General features: G+C 40.1%; 1 protein-coding gene across 3 annotated transcripts in view; it reads left to right on the top strand.

Annotated features, from left to right (window-relative positions):
• MME (membrane metalloendopeptidase) overlaps positions 1 to 19132 on the top strand; it is a 132383-nt gene that overhangs the window by 49069 nt on the left and 64182 nt on the right. For all 3 annotated transcript variants that reach the window (XM_027876124.1, XM_027876122.1, XM_027876123.1), the window contains exons 8-10: positions 1113 to 1178; positions 12820 to 12954; positions 16483 to 16584. In XM_027876124.1, coding sequence (XP_027731925.1) covers positions 1113 to 1178; positions 12820 to 12954; positions 16483 to 16584 — 303 coding nt within the window. The remainder of the gene's footprint in view (positions 1 to 1112; positions 1179 to 12819; positions 12955 to 16482; positions 16585 to 19132) is intronic.

Here is a 19132-nt window from a genome sequence, read left to right as displayed (position 1 = left end):
TGGCCCTAGTAATGATGGCTATAAAAGAGAGAAGCAATTTCCATTCTTTCCTTTCTGTCATAGAAGTAAACTTAGAGGGATCTCCCCAAAGATTTCCATTGAGATTACCACCAAGAATCTCAACCCTCCACCCCAAAAAGTGCTAGAGGTGCGATGTTTGTCTCTTCAATCTAAGGTAGCTCTCCTTCTCTGTGCTTCAAAGATACCTGGAGCATAATTCATAAATGGGGGATGTGATGGTGGTCTTCAGATATTTAAATGGCTGTTAGGCCATTAGTTTGATGAGCAATTAGACTTGCTCTGCTTTGCCCCAAAGAGTGGAATGAGGGGAGATGTAGGGTGGAAGCCACAGAGAGATGGATGTTGACTTGAGACGATCAACAGCTTCCTAAGCATTTGAGCTCTTCAAAGGCAGAAGGGGCTGCTTTGGGAGCTTCTGGGCTTTCCATCACTAGAGAACTCCAAATGAAAATTGGATGGTTGTAATTGGGTGTGTTATAGCACAGATCCTTTTTCATGTTCAGGTTGTATTAGTGGTCTCCGTAGCACCTTCCAGTGTTGAGATTCTGTGAGTCTTTCATTGACCACCTTGGTCTATTCCAGTACCACATTAATATGGAATCATTGAATTTAAAAGTAGGAAGGAACCTCAGAGACCATCTGATCTAACTTCTACATGAAAAACAAATGTCCTGAGAAACATGCCTAAGAAGTAAATGTGAGTGAACAGGAACCCTCCACCTCATGAGATTATCCACTATGCCTTGGGGTGTCTTGGGAAAATGAGCTGGATTTGGGGTGAGAGGATGTGTTCGGATCCTGGCTCAGTCTCTTACTAGTTGTATGACCTTGGACAATCATGCAATCTCTCTGGTCTTGAATTACTCATCTCTAAAGTGGAGGGATTGGACTAAATGACCTCTAAAGTCCCTTCCAACCCCAAATCTATGGTCCTATGACATCAAGCCAAGATTTGACTCTTGGCTCTGTATAGGGAGAATGTCGTTATTATGGAAAGAACTAAGACAGCTCACAGATAGGCAAGAATGCTTTTGTCAAAATGTGGTGTCCAAAACTATTTGAATGGTTTGTTTTTCTGTATTTTTTAATAGATTGATCAACCTCGACTTGGTCTACCATCACGTGACTACTATGAATGCACTGGCATGTATAGAGAGGTAAATATATGTTGATTTTTTTATATTCATAAAATAAATAAATGGCGGATGGAGTTCTGGGAAGAACTGAGTAAAAATTCTGCCTTATTTACTAGCTGTGTGATCCTGGGCAAACTACTTAACCTCTGCCTGCCTCAATTTCTTCATCTGTAAAATGGGGCCAGCTAAGTAGCACAGTTGATATTGTGTTCCACATCTATAAAATGAATTGTAGAAGAAAATGGCAAACCACTCCAATATCTCTGCCAAGAAAACCCCAAGTGGGGTCACAAAGAGTCAGACATGATGGAAACAACTGAACAACCAGAAAATGTGGATGAAAATAGCACCTGCTTCCCAGGGTTGTGAAGATCATCTGAAATAAGATATGTGACGTGCTTTGCAAACATCAAAAGTGCTTATATAAATGCTATTAATTTTAATCCATATTGGGGAATTTTGGGGCTCAGATTACTATTTCTTCTTGTGTGCTGATTCTCCAGGAGATTCTGTAGAATAGAGAGCAGAGATGTTTAATAGGCAACACATTCATGAGGTGCCCTCAATCATCAAACTCAGAGAACTCGGGCTTTCCCGTTTCTGTTATGGTAATTGGTATTTAAATTAAAAGCGCAATTTTGTTGTTGGTGTTGTTTTAAAAATCATTTTCCAATGATAACTTCAAGTAGAAACAGGCATGATTGAAAAACAGCAGATCAACCATAAAATAAAGTCAAGGACAAAGAGTAGGTCTAATCAAGACCAGATAATGGGATAATGAGCTGTTGAACCAATTCTACATCTCCCACTTCCATCCTGATAGGGTTTGCTTAGAAGGCTATCGGTAGGAAACTCTGAGGCATTTTCAACATGGATGGTGACAGAGGCATTCAAGAATTGTCTAATTAATCAGATTCTCCATTCATGCAACCAAATAGCCTGCCAGTGGGCCAGAAGTGGCCAGGAGGGAGGCTTCTGCTACCTCCTGTTGGATGGAGGTCTTGTGGGAGGACGCTTCATGCTCCCTCTCACAGTGATAGGAGGGATAATTTTATTCACTTCAATTAAGTGTTGACTCTGTGCCAGACACTGCACTAGACTTTAAGCAATAGGAATAGCAGGGAAAGAGGGAATATAAGTAGTTTTCTATTCCAGTTAGACTCACTCTTGAACAAATGTTATTTTTCACAGTTATATAAGTCTGGAAGAGGTTCAATTTAAGTCAGTAACTGTTAAATGGCTGCTCTGACCAAGGTCTGTGGATAGGTGTTGGGGGTATAAAGACCTGGGGATACATGGGACAAGCCTTGACTTCAAGGAGCTTACTAAAGAGGGAGGGATGGGCTAAAACACCCTATTCACAGATAAATAAATTCCAAAAGAAACAAAGCAATGTCAGAGAGTGAGAGACCACTAGATGGATCAGTAAGGATCTCATATAGGAAAAAGGTGGCTCCTGATTTGTAGGCAGAAGTGAGGCGGGAGGATTCCTTAGATACAGGGGATCACATGAATGCTATGTATAATAAACAGCCAGCAGGCCTATTTGGCTGGGATGCAGAGTCAGAGAAGCAATATAATCTGTAAGAAAATTGGAAAGCAAGGTGGGAGCCAGGTTGCGGAAGCCTTTAAATACCAGGCTGAGCATTCTGAATTTCTTCCACAAGGCTGCAGCTGGTAGATGCTATCTAGTAGAATGTTATTCTAAAGGAATGGCAGAGTTGGGTTTGTGTTTTAGGAATCTCAATTTGGCAGTTTTAAGGGGAAGAAATTGAAGAGAGAAGAGGTGGGAATTAGGGAGACCCATTAGAAGGCTATTGCACTAGTTCAAGTGGGGGTCATATGAGTTGAGAGAAAGAGATTGTGTGAGAACTCTTATGAAGACAGAATCAACATTCTTAGTAGCTTTTTGGATATGGAAGGTGAGAAGGAGGCAAGAAAGAAGTATAATTCCTAGGTTGTAGACCTGGGTGAATGGCAGAATGGTAGGATCACAGTTTCCCCTTGACCACAAGGTTATAGGCCAGTGTGTGGCCATGCAGCATAGTAAATGACCTTGCTAGATTTTGTTTGTTAAGTCTCCCATGGCCATGGTCCCTGAGAATTCACAGCAACTTGAGTACTTCAGGATGTAAGCTTTGGGTATAGCTTCATTCACTGCTTGGTTAACAGACCACCAGGGGAGTTAATAAACCAACCTAACTGAGCTCTGCTCTTCCCCGCAGGAGTTCATAGAATATTGGATGTCTTCCCTGAGCATGTAAAGTTGTTCCCTGCCACCCCCACATTCTTTCCTTAGAACATAACCCAGCCAGGATTAAACTCTCTTAACTTTAAAATAGAATTCCTTCACAAACATGCAGCTAGCCTTAAGGTACCCATGGTAAACAGACAGTGAAGGCAATCCTTGTATACCACTTACCTATTGCCCTATTGGATAGATTTCAATAGGCTGTTTGTCTATTGCCTTATTTAATGGATTTCCAATTGAAAACCCTATATGCCCAAATAGAGTGTGAGAGAGGTCTCCCTAATCCTACTCCAACCCTGAGGTTGTTGACCACACTGTACCCTTTGAGAACTGTGACCCTCGTCCTACTTCACACATGAATCCATTACTAGCAAAAATGACCCATAGGATGGTTAAACCTAGGATATTATAGTAACATTTTATATTTATGCTTGGGTTTTACTCTTCAGATGTTAGATTTTGTATTTCTATAGGTTTTTACTCAGATATTATAAATGTTTTATACTTACATATAGAGTTTTACTCTGTTATCGAATTTGAGCCTCATGACAACCTTGTGAGATAGACCTAGAGGCAAGTATTGTGACACGAAGTGACCCAAACAAGTCACGTCCAGAGCCAAGATTCACACTAAGCCACCTATGTCCTAACACGGTGCATCCCGACTTTCTACCACAACACCTTTCCAAGACGATGACCTTACCATTAGAACTATTGCTTACTTAGCCAATTGAAGAATCGGCAATTTTTAGATAATGAGATCGATGTTAACTAACACCAATTCAACTCGGTGTCACTCCAGACACTTTCACTTTCAGTTAAATCCAAAAATGAGTTAAACATTTATTAAACTCCAACTGTGTACCTAGAACTATTCTAAATCTTGGGTGCACAAGGACAAAAAAAAAGGAAAATGGAACCATTTCTGCTCCCAAAGAGCTGACATCCTACTATGTTCATCAAAGGGCTGGTATCCTGACATGGTCAACAAAATTCTCTGACCAAAAAGAAAACCCTGGTCTTGCTACTGAGGTGACAATCAAGTGTTCCCTGTCCTCATTGCCTTAAGGCCCTTTTTCTACCCTGGCCCCTGTCATAGGCAAAATACCAAAATTAAAGTAATTAAGCTGTGTCTTATAATCCGAGGAACAGAGCATGGATTCTGTCAAACTTGAGCTAATACTTTCAGGATAAGAACAGATAACAAGGCTGAAAAATAGGAATGGATTTTATAGGAGAAAAATTAAATTGCATGTTTCAGTAAGGAAGGAGGAAGAGAGCTCCAGCAAATGAAATGAGCCATATTTGTTTTTATTACCTAGCTGTGTGTCTCCATGAAGTACTTTATGCTAGCTTGAATGCTATGGAAAGGTCAGGACCAAAGGATCTCATTGTGAGAAGGGCTGATGCCAAAAACAACGGAGACCCATAGAACAATCAGAACAGAAACAGCCAGGCCCCTGGGAGCCCTTACCCCGAGGAGGACAGCGTTCTGCTCCATCAGTCCACAGGTCACCAGAGGCCCTCGGAGTTAAGCTGATGCTGATTGCAATCTGAAGGAATGGGCCACTTATCTTTTGAGACAACTCAAGGCATTTTATGTATCATTGCCTTGTCCTCATAATATCTCTGAAAGGAAAGGAGGAAGGGTAACTTGTCAGCCTCCTGGAACAGAGACAGGGAAGGATAAGATCAAAGTTCGTCTAGACTCTGTTTCACAGATGAAGAAACTGAGAGAAGCTCAGTGACGTTTACAAGATCCCACAGATAATACATACCATGGCCTCTATTTGAACTGGTTATTTTTCCTCTTTGTCCTCCTCTTCCTCCTCATTGTCATTATTATTATTGTCTTTTTTTACATTATAGTCATTTCTCCTCCTATCCTATCCAGAAATCCACAGCTTATAATGCAGATTTGAAAAGAAGGAGGGGGGAGAAAGCAATTAAACCTGGCCAATAAATACATAGAGCCCATCTGGAAGTCCGTGATGTAGTCACACTCATGGTACCCTCCACCTTTGCAAAGAAGGAGAGGAGGAAACCTGAGACAAGCAGAGAGAAGTTAAGCGATTTGCCCAGGGTCACGCAACTAGTAATTGTCTCAGGCCAGATTTGAATGGAGGTCTTTTTTTTTTGCAAGGCAATTGGGGTTAAGTGACTTGCCCAGGTTCACACAGCTAGTGTCAAGTCTCTGGTCTGATACTGGATTTGAACTCAGGTCCTCCTGACTCCAGGGCCAGTGCTTTATCTACCGTGCCACCTAGCTGCCCCAGAAGTCTTCATTGTCCCCTTTATCACCTCATTCTAGGGAAGGATGAGGCAGAAGGAGAACATTGTGGACCAGAATTCTACATTTAGCTAGAAGGGACCGTTAAAGGTCATCTAGTTCAACCTCCTTATTGGGGTTCAGGAAACAGGCCCCGAGAGGGTTAATGAAAGAGATGGATCTCATACAAGTAAGGAAGCAAGGCCAGGATTCAAAACCAGCCTCCAGTCCCAAATCCAGGGCTTTGTACTGCACAGCAGACAACTTCTGAGGTCCTTTACAACCTAGAAGTTCTCTGCACTCATGATTTCTAGTTCTCTGGATATTGTTCCAGTTCATCAGACTACATTTATCATCCCAAACCCTCGTGACTCTTGTATGACAAGAAGGATACCTATATGTAACTACAGCTAAGAAAGATTCTCTATCACTTATGTTGACAGCAAAGCTCTCCTCCCCCTGATAAATGTAGGTATAGAACAGAAAAACACCAGGGAATTGGGCAATTCCAGTGACCACTTCTTCAAAGTCTTTAGTTTCTCCAGCTGAAGAGATAAGGGTTTATATACTTGGGACATAGGTGTTCAAAGCACTGAGCACTTATGATTTGTAACGTATGGTCCATGAAATTCAGAAACATTTGTTTTCTTGAAAGCAAATCAGTTGCTCTGATTACCTGTCACTAAGGGAAGAAAGGAGAGTATATATGAAGTCATCCTTTGATGAGAGTATGCATGGAGTCATCCCTTCCTTCCTGTGGCCTTCCTCAGGAGGTATTCGCCACTGGATCTCTGAGAGAGAGAGAGAGAGAGAGAGAGAGAGAGAGAGAGAGAGAGAGAGAGAGAGAGAGAGAGAGAGAGATTTCTGTCTGGTAACAGTTAAGATGACAACAGACAATTCAAATATGCAGGCTTAGATGCCACCTGGGTCTTCCCATCTCTCCCTTGGAGGGCAGAGGGTCATGAAAGAGGAGGACCCCCTGTTCTGAAGGACTGTTGATTTAACATTTGCCAAAGAGCAACCAGCCTGCTGAAAGAAGCTTCCCAGGGTCTTCCTACTTTTTAAAGCTCAACTTTTTCTGCAAAAGGTTTAGTCTTTTTCCAGCCTCCAGCTTATCCCTCAAGAAACCTAAATGTTAATAGGAGTATAGATTTAGAGGTGGGAAGGCCTTAGAGGTCATGCAGTGTGATCTCTCCTTGTTTTACAGATAAAGAAATTGAGGCTAGAGAAGCTAAATAATTTGCCTAAAATTTCTCAGGTAGCAAAAAATACAAGATTTGAACTCGGGTCTTAGGACTTCCACTCTAGTGCTCCTCTTATTGAATTCCACTGGTTCTTCCTCATGACTCTATGCCAGATGGCAGGAAATTCTTCTTCCTTCTAAATTTCACTCAAATGGGATAAAGTTTTAACATTTTACTAAGGAATTAAGAAGACAGGAAAAATTGGAGCAAAATTCTGAGGTAGAACATAGAAATGTTTATTTATATGGTTGTTACAGTAGTCTTTGTTTCATTCTCAATATGGCTGATACTATTTCCATGAGGTGAAATACTCCACCATCACTGGTTCTATCCAATATTTAAGCCTAAATCAAACTTCCTTATTTTCTTGGCTTCAACCCAATGTAAGTCAAGTTACTAAAATCTGACATTGTGCAGAGAATTGTGCCAGCCACTTGAGACAGGGGTGGAATTTTAGATAAAAACTGATCCTTGACCTCATGGAGCTGATTGTCTAGCTCGGGGATATGACATTTACATGCATGATAACAAATATGTGCAAAACTAGAGATATGGGAAAAGTATTATGGATTTTAAAGGATGAGTGGTAATTTAACAGGAAATGTGTAGGGGAGAAGGTAGAGGATGAAAAAAAGGAGCCACTCAAAGAAAGGCAATCCGAATAGCCAACAGTGTGGGTAAAAGGTGCAGAGGTCTCCCACTGCATCTGGGGCCATCTCTAGTCATCCTGATTGATATCTGGCCACTAGACCTAGCTGGCTCCAGAGAAGAAAGTGAGGCTGGTGACTTGCACCACCCTCCCTCACTTAAATCCAGTTCACTTGCAAGTCATGGCATCACCTCCCTGATGTCATGGTCCTCTTCAAGAATGAAGGACAAACAATAAAGGTGCAGCAGAGAGTGATGAGTCAAATTCGGCTGCTGTATGAGGTGCAGAAAGGGAAATAGTACTTGATGAAACTGAAAAGTTAAGAATGGCACCAGATTGTGGAGGACCTCAAAGACCAGGCAGAGGAGATATTGCAGGGGTAGCATTTAAAAGGCTCGTTACCTTATTGGACGTAGGTAATGAGGGGATAGGAAAGGAAGAGAAGGGCTCAAGAATACACCAAGATTTTTTTTAACAGAGCAGATTGAACAATGAATGGAGGCATTGATAGAAACAGAAGTCAAAAGTAAGAGCACATAGTAACCTAAGGAAAAATAATGCTTTGGCTTTCTACTATAATGGGTTGGACCCACTGACAGTGAGACCTTCAAAGCTTACCCCACTGCCATGTCCTCTGTTTTACAAGTGACCCTGGGCAAGACATTTCAACTCTATTTTCTCAAAAAACTAATTCAATGAACTCCAAGATTCCTTTTTGTGCTAAATCTATGCTCCTCTGACCATCATCCTTCCCATCAATTTGTCATTTCAAAATCCTTCCCATCCCCTGTTCACATGGAGAACCAGAATATTATCTACAAACCAGGTTCAACTTGAAGTCTTTCCAATGGCCAAGGCTTCCCTATTAAACCCCTTTGCTGCATTCACTACTATTGCCTTAGGTTCAGGACCCATCCCAAGCCCTATTTTACAGTTTTGCAATGCCACAGATGCATTTCTTTTTTTGTAAATGGTATTTTATTTTTTCCATTTACATATAAAGATAGTTTTCAACAATCATTTTTATAAGATTTTGACTTTGAAATTTTTCTCCCTCCTTTCCCTCCCCCCTCTTTGAGATGGCAAGCAATCTGATATAGGTTTTACATGTGCAATCATGGAAACATATTTCTACATTAGTCATGACGTGAAAGAAGAAAGAGAACAAAAAGGAAAAGCCACCAAAAAAAGTGAAAATAGTCTGCTTTGATCTGCATTCAGACTCCATAGTTCTTTCTCTGGATGTGGGTGCATTTTCTGCGTTTTGGAATTATCTTGGATCATTGTATTGCTGAGAAGGGATAAGTCAATCATAGTTGATCATCGCACAGTGTTACTGTTACCCACAGATGCATTTCAAATATAATAACATACAATTTCCATCTCCACAACAGGGGGAGAAGCCTTTTATTTTAGGCCCATTCTGGAATTTTTGCTTGAGTGCCCAGAATTTTATGTCTACAACACTATTCAATATAATTTACTTAAAACTTAAACCCTTAAATACTAAATTAACAAGGGATTCTGGACTTTGCTTATGTAATTGACAGGGAAATATTTCTTTCATCTCTCCCTACTGGCTTTTAGTGTTAATCTAATTAAACCATTCAATAAAAAATTTAAAATGTGCCACATTCATAGTGAACTTAAACCAAGCTCTCATTCATTTCACTTCATAAGAATAAACAGATGAACAAATATCTTTTTCCTAATCCTTGTTAATAGTAAAATGTCCCTAGAAAACACCTACCTTCTTTTCCTTTTCAGGATCTGGCTTCCTAAAGCCAGCTAAAAGTAGCACACTTTAATTTTTTATTGAATTGTTTACATTAAAGCTAAAAGCTGGTGAGTAGGACATGGGCAATGTTCTAGCAAGGGAGCCTTCTTAAAGGGAGCAATCACACAGGTAGGAGGAGAAGGAAGAGAAGACAGTGTCAAAACCCAGTGAGAAGCAGGTATCTGGGGAGAGGGAGTGATCAACATTGCCTTGCCACAGACTTCAGAGATTAGGAAGGATGAGGTCTGAGAAAAGGACATTGGATTTAGCAGTGAAAAGATTGCACAGGGTGGGCTTGGGGAGGAGGGGGAGTTACTCTAAAGGGAATAATTTCAGTTAAGTGGTAGAGATGGAAACTATAATACAAGACTTTGAGAAATGAGTTGAGAAGAAGTGAAGGCAAGGAAGGTAGATGGCTTTTTTTAAGTTTGGCAGTGAAAGAAAGGAGAGATACAGGATCAGGACTTGAAGGGATGACAGGATCTAGGGAAGGTTTGTTTGTTTAAGACAGAGGTTCTTAATATATTTTTGTTATCATGGGATCCCTTGCTCAGAATAATGTCTTTAAATGATTGAAGGAAATAATTCCAGCTAGCAGTTAGTGAAAATAAATGAATATATAAAACTAAGTTCATAGATCCCTGAAATTTATATATGCTTCCTGTAGGGGATCATGGACTTCATGTTAAGAACTCTTGATTTAAATGAGGGTGGCAATCTTGGCCTATGTGTAGGAAAGTGGCAAGAAGCCAGTAGATAAAAGAGATTGAGGATGGGGGTGGGGGATGGTCCAAGGGGTGAGTTCCTAGAGGAGACCAGAGGAGATGGGATCAAGGACACAAGTGGGAGACTTGGCCTTGTCAAGGGGAAGGGCTTCCTCTTTCTCTAACACTGGAGAAGGAGGAATTGAGGGATAATTTTGAAGGGATTTGAAGTTCAGAATTTGGGAGAAGAGCAAGCTTGCTTGCAATCAATGACCTCTATTTTCTCAGTCAAGTACAAAGTGAGTCCTCCATCTGAGGACGATGGGTAAAAAGTGATGTAAGTGGTTTAATGAAAGAGAAGGTTAGTAATAGCCATGGTTGGAGAACAACAAAGTAGTCTATTAGAGAAGAACTAAAAGAAATGCTATATGGCAGATTACACAGCATAAAATTTTGGTAAAACCATTCAATACAATGGTTTGGTATGTTTAGCAATCACAAATGGGAGCAGAGAAGTCAGATGATTGGAGTAACCTGGGATTGGGCTTTATGAGGGGAGTTAGGAAAAGCAGATGAGACAGATGAAGGGCAATTTAAAGTAAAACTGATTAACCATAGAATCAAGAGTTCAAAAGGAGGAAAGAATGTGAAGCTCTGGCGGTGTGATGTATTGAGGAAGAATGAAGGGGCAGATGGACTAAAGGTCATGGCAAGGATGAAGAAGAGGTTTAAGAGGAATGAGGCAAAAGGAAAGATGGAAGATTTAAAAGTTCAAGTTTGAGAAAGGAATTTCAGAGTTCATGAATCTTGCAATTGGGAGATTTAAAGGTAAGATAAAAACTGTGGCCATCACTGTATGTGGCCAGGGTGGAGCAGAAAAAGACTGAGAAAAAGCCTTTGGATTTAGCAGTCAAGAGATGATTGATAACTTTAAAGAGCATTGATTCAGCAAAGCTCACTTCCAAAGCAAAGATTCTATGACTCAATGACCTTCTAGGTCCCTTCTGGCTCTACGTTCTAGGAGCCTGTGGTACAAAAACAAGAGATAATGGAGTTTCTCCACGTGGTTCAGTAATACTAAGGGTTGTCCAATATGGATCTATTCCAATAGATTCCAATAAATCTCTAAAGGGATTTAGATTAGTTATTGAAAGAGTTCACATTAACACAATCTCACTTTACAGGTAGAGATTGTCAAAATATTTTGGAGCTTCCTTGAGGTGAAATATTCTGCCATTACTGATTCTATCCAATTAAGCCTAAATCAAACTTCTTTATTTTCTTGGCTTCAATTCAATGTAATTAGAGTTACTAAATACTGATGTTGTGCAGAAAATTGTGCCAGTCACTTGATGCAGGGGTGGAATTTTAGAAAAAACTGATCCCTGCTGTGCCCTGAGCTTGGCATAACAACAATAACCTCCTGCCCAGTATGTCTATAAGCACTGCCTGTACCCCAACATGTCAAACCCTCCTACTTTTCCACTTGCAAGTGTTTTCCTGACTCAGAAACCAATTAAACCAAGACTCAATTCCTGACATGCCTTCCTCCGGCCAGCTCTGTTTTGGCTCCAGCTGCTCCCAGGTTAGAGACCAGTCCAGTCTGGACTGCATTCAAAATTCTGTTGACAAGATAGAAAAATACTGCAGTGTTATTGTGCTTGACATAAGGTATCAAGACCATATGGGGCTTATTCTTCTAGCCTATGAGTTAATTTCAGCAATACCGCTTGTGCCCGAGCATGGGAAAAACGTATGAAAGTGAACAAACTTGCTAAGTCAAAGTAACCCAAATTGCTTGGTTGAAAATATTGAGGTAGGGATTCTCTACAATGAAACAGTTATTTAAGAGAGAATTAGATTTGAGTGTTACTGCATAACAATGAGGATCCCAAATCATCAGGCATGTATGGTCGTTGTTCGGTCATGCCCAACTCTTTGTAACTCTATTTGGGGTTTTCTTGACAATGATTCTGGAGTGGTTTGCCACTTCCTTTTGCACTGGATTAAGGCAAACAGTTTAAGTGACAATCACACAGCTAATAAGTGTCTGAGGTCAAATTTGAACTCAGGTCCTCCAGGCCGCCAGACCCAGCCCTCTATCCACTGAGCTGCCTCAAATATGTATTAGGCCCCTGTTGTATGCAAAGCACAGGGATGAAAGGAAAAGCTGTCCCTGCTACCTTAAAGGAATCTACATTTTATTCAGTGAATACAATATTTAAACATATTCAGTATAATAGTATTGGAAAAGAGGAGTCACAACTGTAAGTAGCCACTGTGGGAATCAGGTAAGAATTCTGGAAGGAAGTGACACCTGAGTTGAACACTGAAGGATGATAAAGACTAGAGAGATTCTTGTTAATGGAAAGAGTCCAGGACACAGGCAGAAGTCAGTGAATCTCATTTGATCTTAAGTAAATCACTTCCCCTCTTAGAACTTGTTTCCTCAGGATGTATGGAAACTACTTTTGTAAATGTTAAAATGTTAAATAAGTTATTGTTATCCCCATTTTATGGATGGAGAAACAGACATTTGGTTCTATTTTTTTTCTCTGATGGAGTTCTCTAATGATATAATTTGACTGGTTCTTGACTCTTTGTGATTCATTTCTTTTAAGGGGCCTCCATGAAGAAAATTTCTGACTTACCATGTTTTTGTTTCTGTTTTTCTGTTACCAAAAAGTAAAAGTTGATTAAAAGAAAAATCTTAAGTATTTTATGACCAACATGTAGAAAAACCTTTTTTTTTTGTTCCCCCCCAACAGGCTTGTATAGCATATGTGAATTTCATGATTTCTGTGGCTAAACTAATACGCCAGGATAAAGGACTGTCCATCAATGAGACCCAGATTGCCCTGGAAATGAATCGAGTCATGGAGTTGGAAAAAGAGATTGCCAATGTAAAGCATCTTGTCTTCCTTCCACTGAGTACCACTTCAGCTCCATTTCTATGCCTTTCTCCTCCCAAAATTGGTTTTGGTGGTGCAAAGACCAATTTTGTGCTAAGTGGTGGAAAGTCAGGGCCGTATAATGGAAAATGCTCAGCCTTTGAAATGAAAGAATCCACTGCCTTTCAAAACCTCATTGGGCTGTTTTATTCATGCATGGGATTGCTTCAGCAGCAGTAGCACAGGAGCTTAAAAATGAACCAAATATTGGTAATATTGGGCATTAAAGAGCTGTTCTTCCTTCCTCAATGATTATGGGGATTATTGGAAAGAAAAATGTCCTTGGGATTTAGGGCATCTGCTAGGGGAGTCAGAAGTTATTTCATGTTGTTTTTTGTTTTTGTTTTGTTTTCTCTTCCATAAAGTTTTATGTATTGAGTACAAGGTCACTATTGGGACTGACCTTTGCCCTGATAATTAAATTAAATTAAACAAACATTTCAGAAGTACCTTTTACATGCAAGACACTGTGGTAGGAAACAAAAGGGCATATAGAGATGAATAAGATGGTCCCTTCCCTCAAGAAGCTTATGATCTAATAGGGGGAGTGAGTAAAGCCAGATGTAAATTAGGATGGCTCTTATTACAATGTACTTTAAGAAGATTTGGAGAAGGAAAATTCATTTACAGCCAGAAGGAATCAAGGAAGACTTTTATTAGAGGTAGCACCCACAGGAAAATAATACACCAGATACTCCCTGGAATCCTTCCCATTTCTCACATTCTATGATACCATGTAGAAAGCAGGAGTGAATGTTTCCCATGCATGGGAACTGGCTTGCATGAATACATGAATGCCCAAAATGGCTTTGGAAACAGTGTGAGGTCCAATCTGGTCAGAATGTGAAGTGTATAAAAGGGAGTGATGTAAACAAAACAGGAGAGGCAAATTGGATCCAGATTGTAGAAAGCTTTGAGGAGTGCTCATTTCTGGGTAACTTCTGTCTAAAGACTCTTTTTTTTCCTAAAGAATTCCTGAAATAACTGTAAAAGCTTCCTAGACACAAGTTACACTTGAGTTCAGATATCAGAATCTTTCTCTGAGAGTCTGATGTAGAATAGCAGGTCACCTCTGGACTTGGCATGCAGAAGTACTGATTTCAGATCCTGACTCAGACTATTAATAGGTATATGATTTTGGACAAATCATTTTCCCTCCATGGGCCTCAGTTGCAAAATTGAAGAGCCATGGGATGAGGAGAGATGATGGTATGCAATTCAATTGCATCCCATTCTACCCTGACTGTAGTCCCATGGCTAAAGGCAGCTTGCCATGGTTATGGCAGTATGGCAGTATGGCAGCCCCTGGCTGCCATTTGCAGAAAGAGAACAAAGTGCATCACAGCTGATTTCAAGGACCCCCTTACTCTTTCATTTAATCCAGTTCTTTCTGAACTCCTGGGCTTTGGATGGGGATCTTTTTGGGCTCAGGTTTCTCAGGAGGAGAGTATTCAGTCTTGCCCCAGGCTCTCCCCAGACTCAAGGATCCCTGAGTTATCTCCATGTTCCTCATTGGTCTATGCAGCAGTTTTAATCCACGATTTACCATAACTCTCTCAATCACTCTAAACAACTCAGTCCCTGGTTATTGCTCCCTTCCAGTGGCAGAAAGGTCCTAGAAACCAAAAGTTTGAGGGGGATAATCTAGCTTCCCCAAAAGCCACAAAACCCAGAGGATTTTTTTTCTGCCCAGATTGTCCTCAGGGACATTTAGAGTTGAACAGCAATTAAATTTGCTTACCACAGTGCTTGGCACATAGTAAGTAAGCACTTAATAAACATTTACTGATTGACTTATTATTGCTTGATTTGTTACCTCTGACTCTGAAATGGCCAGCATAATCCAGAAGAAGGAGCAGTCATGCTTTTCTCCCTTCCAAGTCCAGGCGCTCAGAGTTTGTTTGCACTTGTACCTACCAAGAACTAAGTTCATAATAATGGCTAAATGCCTTCTATGTCAGGGTCTTACTTTCAGAAACTTTTCCAATAAAACTTCCCAATTTATTCTCTGTTCCAAATGGGAAATATCTTCTTGAGCTTATTCAAGAATGAATTGGGAATAGGGACAGCTAGATGGTGCAGTGGATAGAGCACCAGCCCTGAAGTCAGGAGGACCTGAGTTCAAATCTGAACTCAGACCAAACACTTAACATTTACTAGCTGTGTGGCCCTGGGCAAGTCACTTAACCCCAGTTGCCTAAAAAGAAAGAAAAAAGAATGAATTGGGCAAGCAAGCATTTATTATGCATCTACTGTGTACTCCAGGCACTAGGCATACAGAGACAAGCCAAACAGTCCCTGTCTTCAAGGACTTTACAGTTTAGTGAGGACAATACATACATATGTACATTTAAAATACATAGAAAGTACATCTAAATTGACTTTGAAGGAGATCTGGCAATTGGAGGGAATAGGCAAGACCTCGTGAAGAAAGAGATTCTTAGGCCAAGGCCTGAAGAAAACCAATAGATTCCAAGAGATGGAGGTCAGGGGAAGAACATTCCAGGTATGGGAGACAGTTCAAAGAAAGGCACAAAAATGGGAGATTGGGTCTTCTGTAAAAAAAAATAATAATAATTAAAAAGTAAGCCAGTATGGCTGGACCATAGAGTGAGTGGAGGGAAGTAATGGGTAGGAAGGTTGGAAAGGTCAATAAATCCAGATCAAATATAATTGAGCACCTGATAAGTGTAGAGCATAGAACTAAAAGCTATCATTGCCTTCAGAGGTCTTTCATTCTGACTGGGCCACTGACTTGATCCTCTTCCTGTTCTGCTTGTAGCAAATATGCACATTTTTGTTGGAAGTTAATGACTTTAGTGGCACGTGGTATGCCAAGAGGAAGAAAACAAGAGTGCTCTTGGGAGATTAATGACAGAATATATAAAGCCATGAGTGTCGAAGAAGGCTGTTATAATATGAAGCAGTTGGAGGAATGACTGAGATCCCAACTCACAATCTAGGGAGAGAGAGCTAGGTTTAGCAGACAAGACTAGAAAGCAAAGAACCCTATTGAGAAAAATAGACACCAAAGTCACATCATGAGCATTCTTATCCAACAGACCTGTTAACCACTTAAGTTTTCTTATGCCAAAAGTAAATTACAAATTTGTTATTGATGGTATATTCAGTCAAAAGTTAATCTGTGCCAACATTTGGTTTTTTTTTCCTGGTTACCATTGTTGCCAACAATTCTGCTAAAGCAAGAGTTCTTAATCTGGGGTCTGCAAACATGCAAGTTTGTGATCAGATTTCAGGTGGTTTGTGACTTGACTGGGGAAAAGATCATCTCTTTAATTTCCACAGATCTCTAACTGAATCCTAACATTTTCTTCAGTTACTTAAAAACATGATTCCAGAGGGGGTCCATAGACTTGGCCAGACTGACAGGACACAATGAGGTTAGTTAGGTAGGGGCCCCTGTGCTAAAGGCTCTCTTCTCATTCAGTTAAAAATAACTCTCTGCAATTACCTCTGCAGGCTACAACTAAATCTGAAGACCGGAATGACCCAATCCTCCTCTATAATAAAATGACCCTAGCCCAGGTCCAAAACAACTTTTCATTAGAGATTAATGGATGGGTGAGTATTGCTTCTTTTCAAATTTCTTTTCTTAAACTATTGCCTGAAAACAATAATTTCAGATGAGCTATTTTCTTTAAGAAAAAGCACATTCCTTCCTTAGTAAATGAAACTTGTTGAGCTTCAAAATGGATTTAAGTGACCCTAGAGTGCTTTAGCTACATAATTATGTATAAAACCTCATTTGAAATCATTACTTTGGTATTAACTTAGTTGAAATTCAGAGGGAAAAAAGTTAGCAGACCAACTATGGGATGATCTGAGAAACCATCCCAAAAAATCCTAGGACTCAGAAGTTTTCAGAGTCTTTCATATGTCTAGCCAACCTCAATAGGAGACCACTAGGGGAAGAGCCCAAAGGAATTTGTCATTTTTTTTTAAAAAGGGCCTTTGCATGAAATGTTATCTGTTCATGAGTGAGTTTTCAGACATGTCCCTTGTATCTGGGTAGAAATGTACCTATCTTAGAAATCTCTCTACCCTTCCCAGGGTCTATAGCCTTTTACAGAGAATGGATTAGAATGGAATTGAGTGGAGTAGAATAGAAGAGATAGAGGAAAGACTGTTCCATGCATCTGGAGGCCAAGGGCCTGGGACCAAATCCTAACTCTGCCATTGGGATCTGTGGGACTTTGAAGAAACATTCTGCTGTGCTGGGCTTTAATTTCCTCAGATGCAAATTGATGGGGTCAGACTAGATGTCCTCTAAGGTCCCTTCCAGTTCTAAATACATGGCCAGAATGAAAAAGTAAACATACACAGGTATACACAATTTGAAAGGAATGAGAGATGAGAAACCACATAGTGAAGTCGAGAAACGACTAGCCCAGGAGCTGGAAAAGACTGAGTTCAGGTCCTGCCCCTGATGTGTGCCAGCCATGTGTCCCTGGGCAAGTCACTCACACTGCCCAGTATCTTAAACAGCTCTCTTGGCGAGACACTTAAACTGCCTGGTATCCTAGACAACTCTCTAATACTGTGCCTTGAAGAGAAGGTACTGACCTGCATTATTAAAGGGAGTTCCTCATATTAATGAAATTACAGATCTGGTCCTTATCCATTAAAAGGCTTTCCTTTTAATGAGGAAACATGCATAATTTGACCAGCAGGCCAGTCAGCATCACAAATTTAACTCCTGAAAGTCCATAGACACTTGTCACATTTCTATAGCCAATGGTCCCTATCTCTTCTTCTGAAGGATAGACACTTGCTGTGGTTATTTCTTTCAAAAAAGAATAACAGTGAATCATCAGCATCAGGAAATGAAGTAGCTCCTAGTTTGTCCCCGAGGAAAAGCCACAAAGTCCCCAAAAAAGATTCGGAAGCATCAGCTTTTGAAAGAGTTTTCAACTGCTAGCTTGGAAATGATCCTCATGTGGGTGCTCACTTGAATTCCATCTTTTCTAACAGTCATCATTCTAGCTTCCATACACAGCTTGAAAGCACTTAGCATAGATTTTCTCCTTTGATATTCACATTCCTGCAAGTCAGGGATTATTACCCCCACTTTACAGATGAGGAAACAGAGTCTCAAAGGAGGTTAAGTGACATGACCAAAGGAGTAGTAATAACCAGGATCTTTATACCACGTTAAGGTTTGCCAGGAACTTTGTCTTGGCTCATCTGTCTCACAGCTGGGGAATAGGAACTGTGGGCAGAGCCTGAATTCCAACCCAAGCTTTCTCAGGCTTTCTCCACTCCACCCCACGCTGAATTTTTCTGAGAATAGGCTGTTGGGTTGAATATTCAATCTTAAAGGACTAGAGGGATCTGAGATACTTAGCAAAAGTAAGCCTCACCTTCAAACTTATGTTCTTAAGTGGATTCTAATCCTAAAGCTTCACCAAGCTTTTCACAGTCTCCTTTGGCTGACTTCACCAACTCCCTCTGATAAATGAGTAACCAGTCAACTTTTTCAAGTCCCATAGAAAACAATTCACAATCATGGCAACCGAGTCTAGATTCTTAGAATAGAAATGGGAGGGAAGAATCACAGTAGGCATAACATTGGTGGATTAAATCCATGTATAATACATGTATATGCATGTGTGTGCTATTTTTTCGTGTATTTTTTCATATTCACTTTCTTTTAACTGCCTTTGTGTGTGATTATATTCATGAGATGATTTTTTTTTCTGTTGTAAAATTAGGATCTCATTTCCTCTTGGTGTTGAAACAAGGTGTCCCTAAAAATATGTTGTTGACTTTAACAAAACATACTTGGTCATCAGTATCTGGTTTTTACCAAGAAGAATTTTTACAGAAAATATCAGTCCATTTCACTAAACCATAGTAGGATCCATAGTTGTTTTTCTTTTTTTTTTAATAATTTTTGGTGTTGGTAGAAACTGGCCACTAAGAGTTGAATTTCAGACAAATTTCTGTTTGTGGATTCCCTGCTCTTAGAAATAACAAAGTGATCTCTTAATTTGTGTTTTACCTGTCAAAATGTTTATGTCCACAAGCCTCATTTTCATTCTCAGAAAATGTGTTTTAAAAAGACTCTTGTTAGTTCTGGGAGCCAAATTTTAGAAGGACCTTGATAATC

Source organism: Vombatus ursinus, unplaced genomic scaffold, assembly GCF_900497805.2.
Source record: "Vombatus ursinus unplaced genomic scaffold, bare-nosed wombat genome assembly UNPS02014810.1, whole genome shotgun sequence".
In the NCBI taxonomy this organism is placed as follows: Eukaryota; Metazoa; Chordata; class Mammalia; order Diprotodontia; family Vombatidae; genus Vombatus; species Vombatus ursinus.
This window is presented reverse-complemented; position numbering and strand designations above follow the sequence as displayed.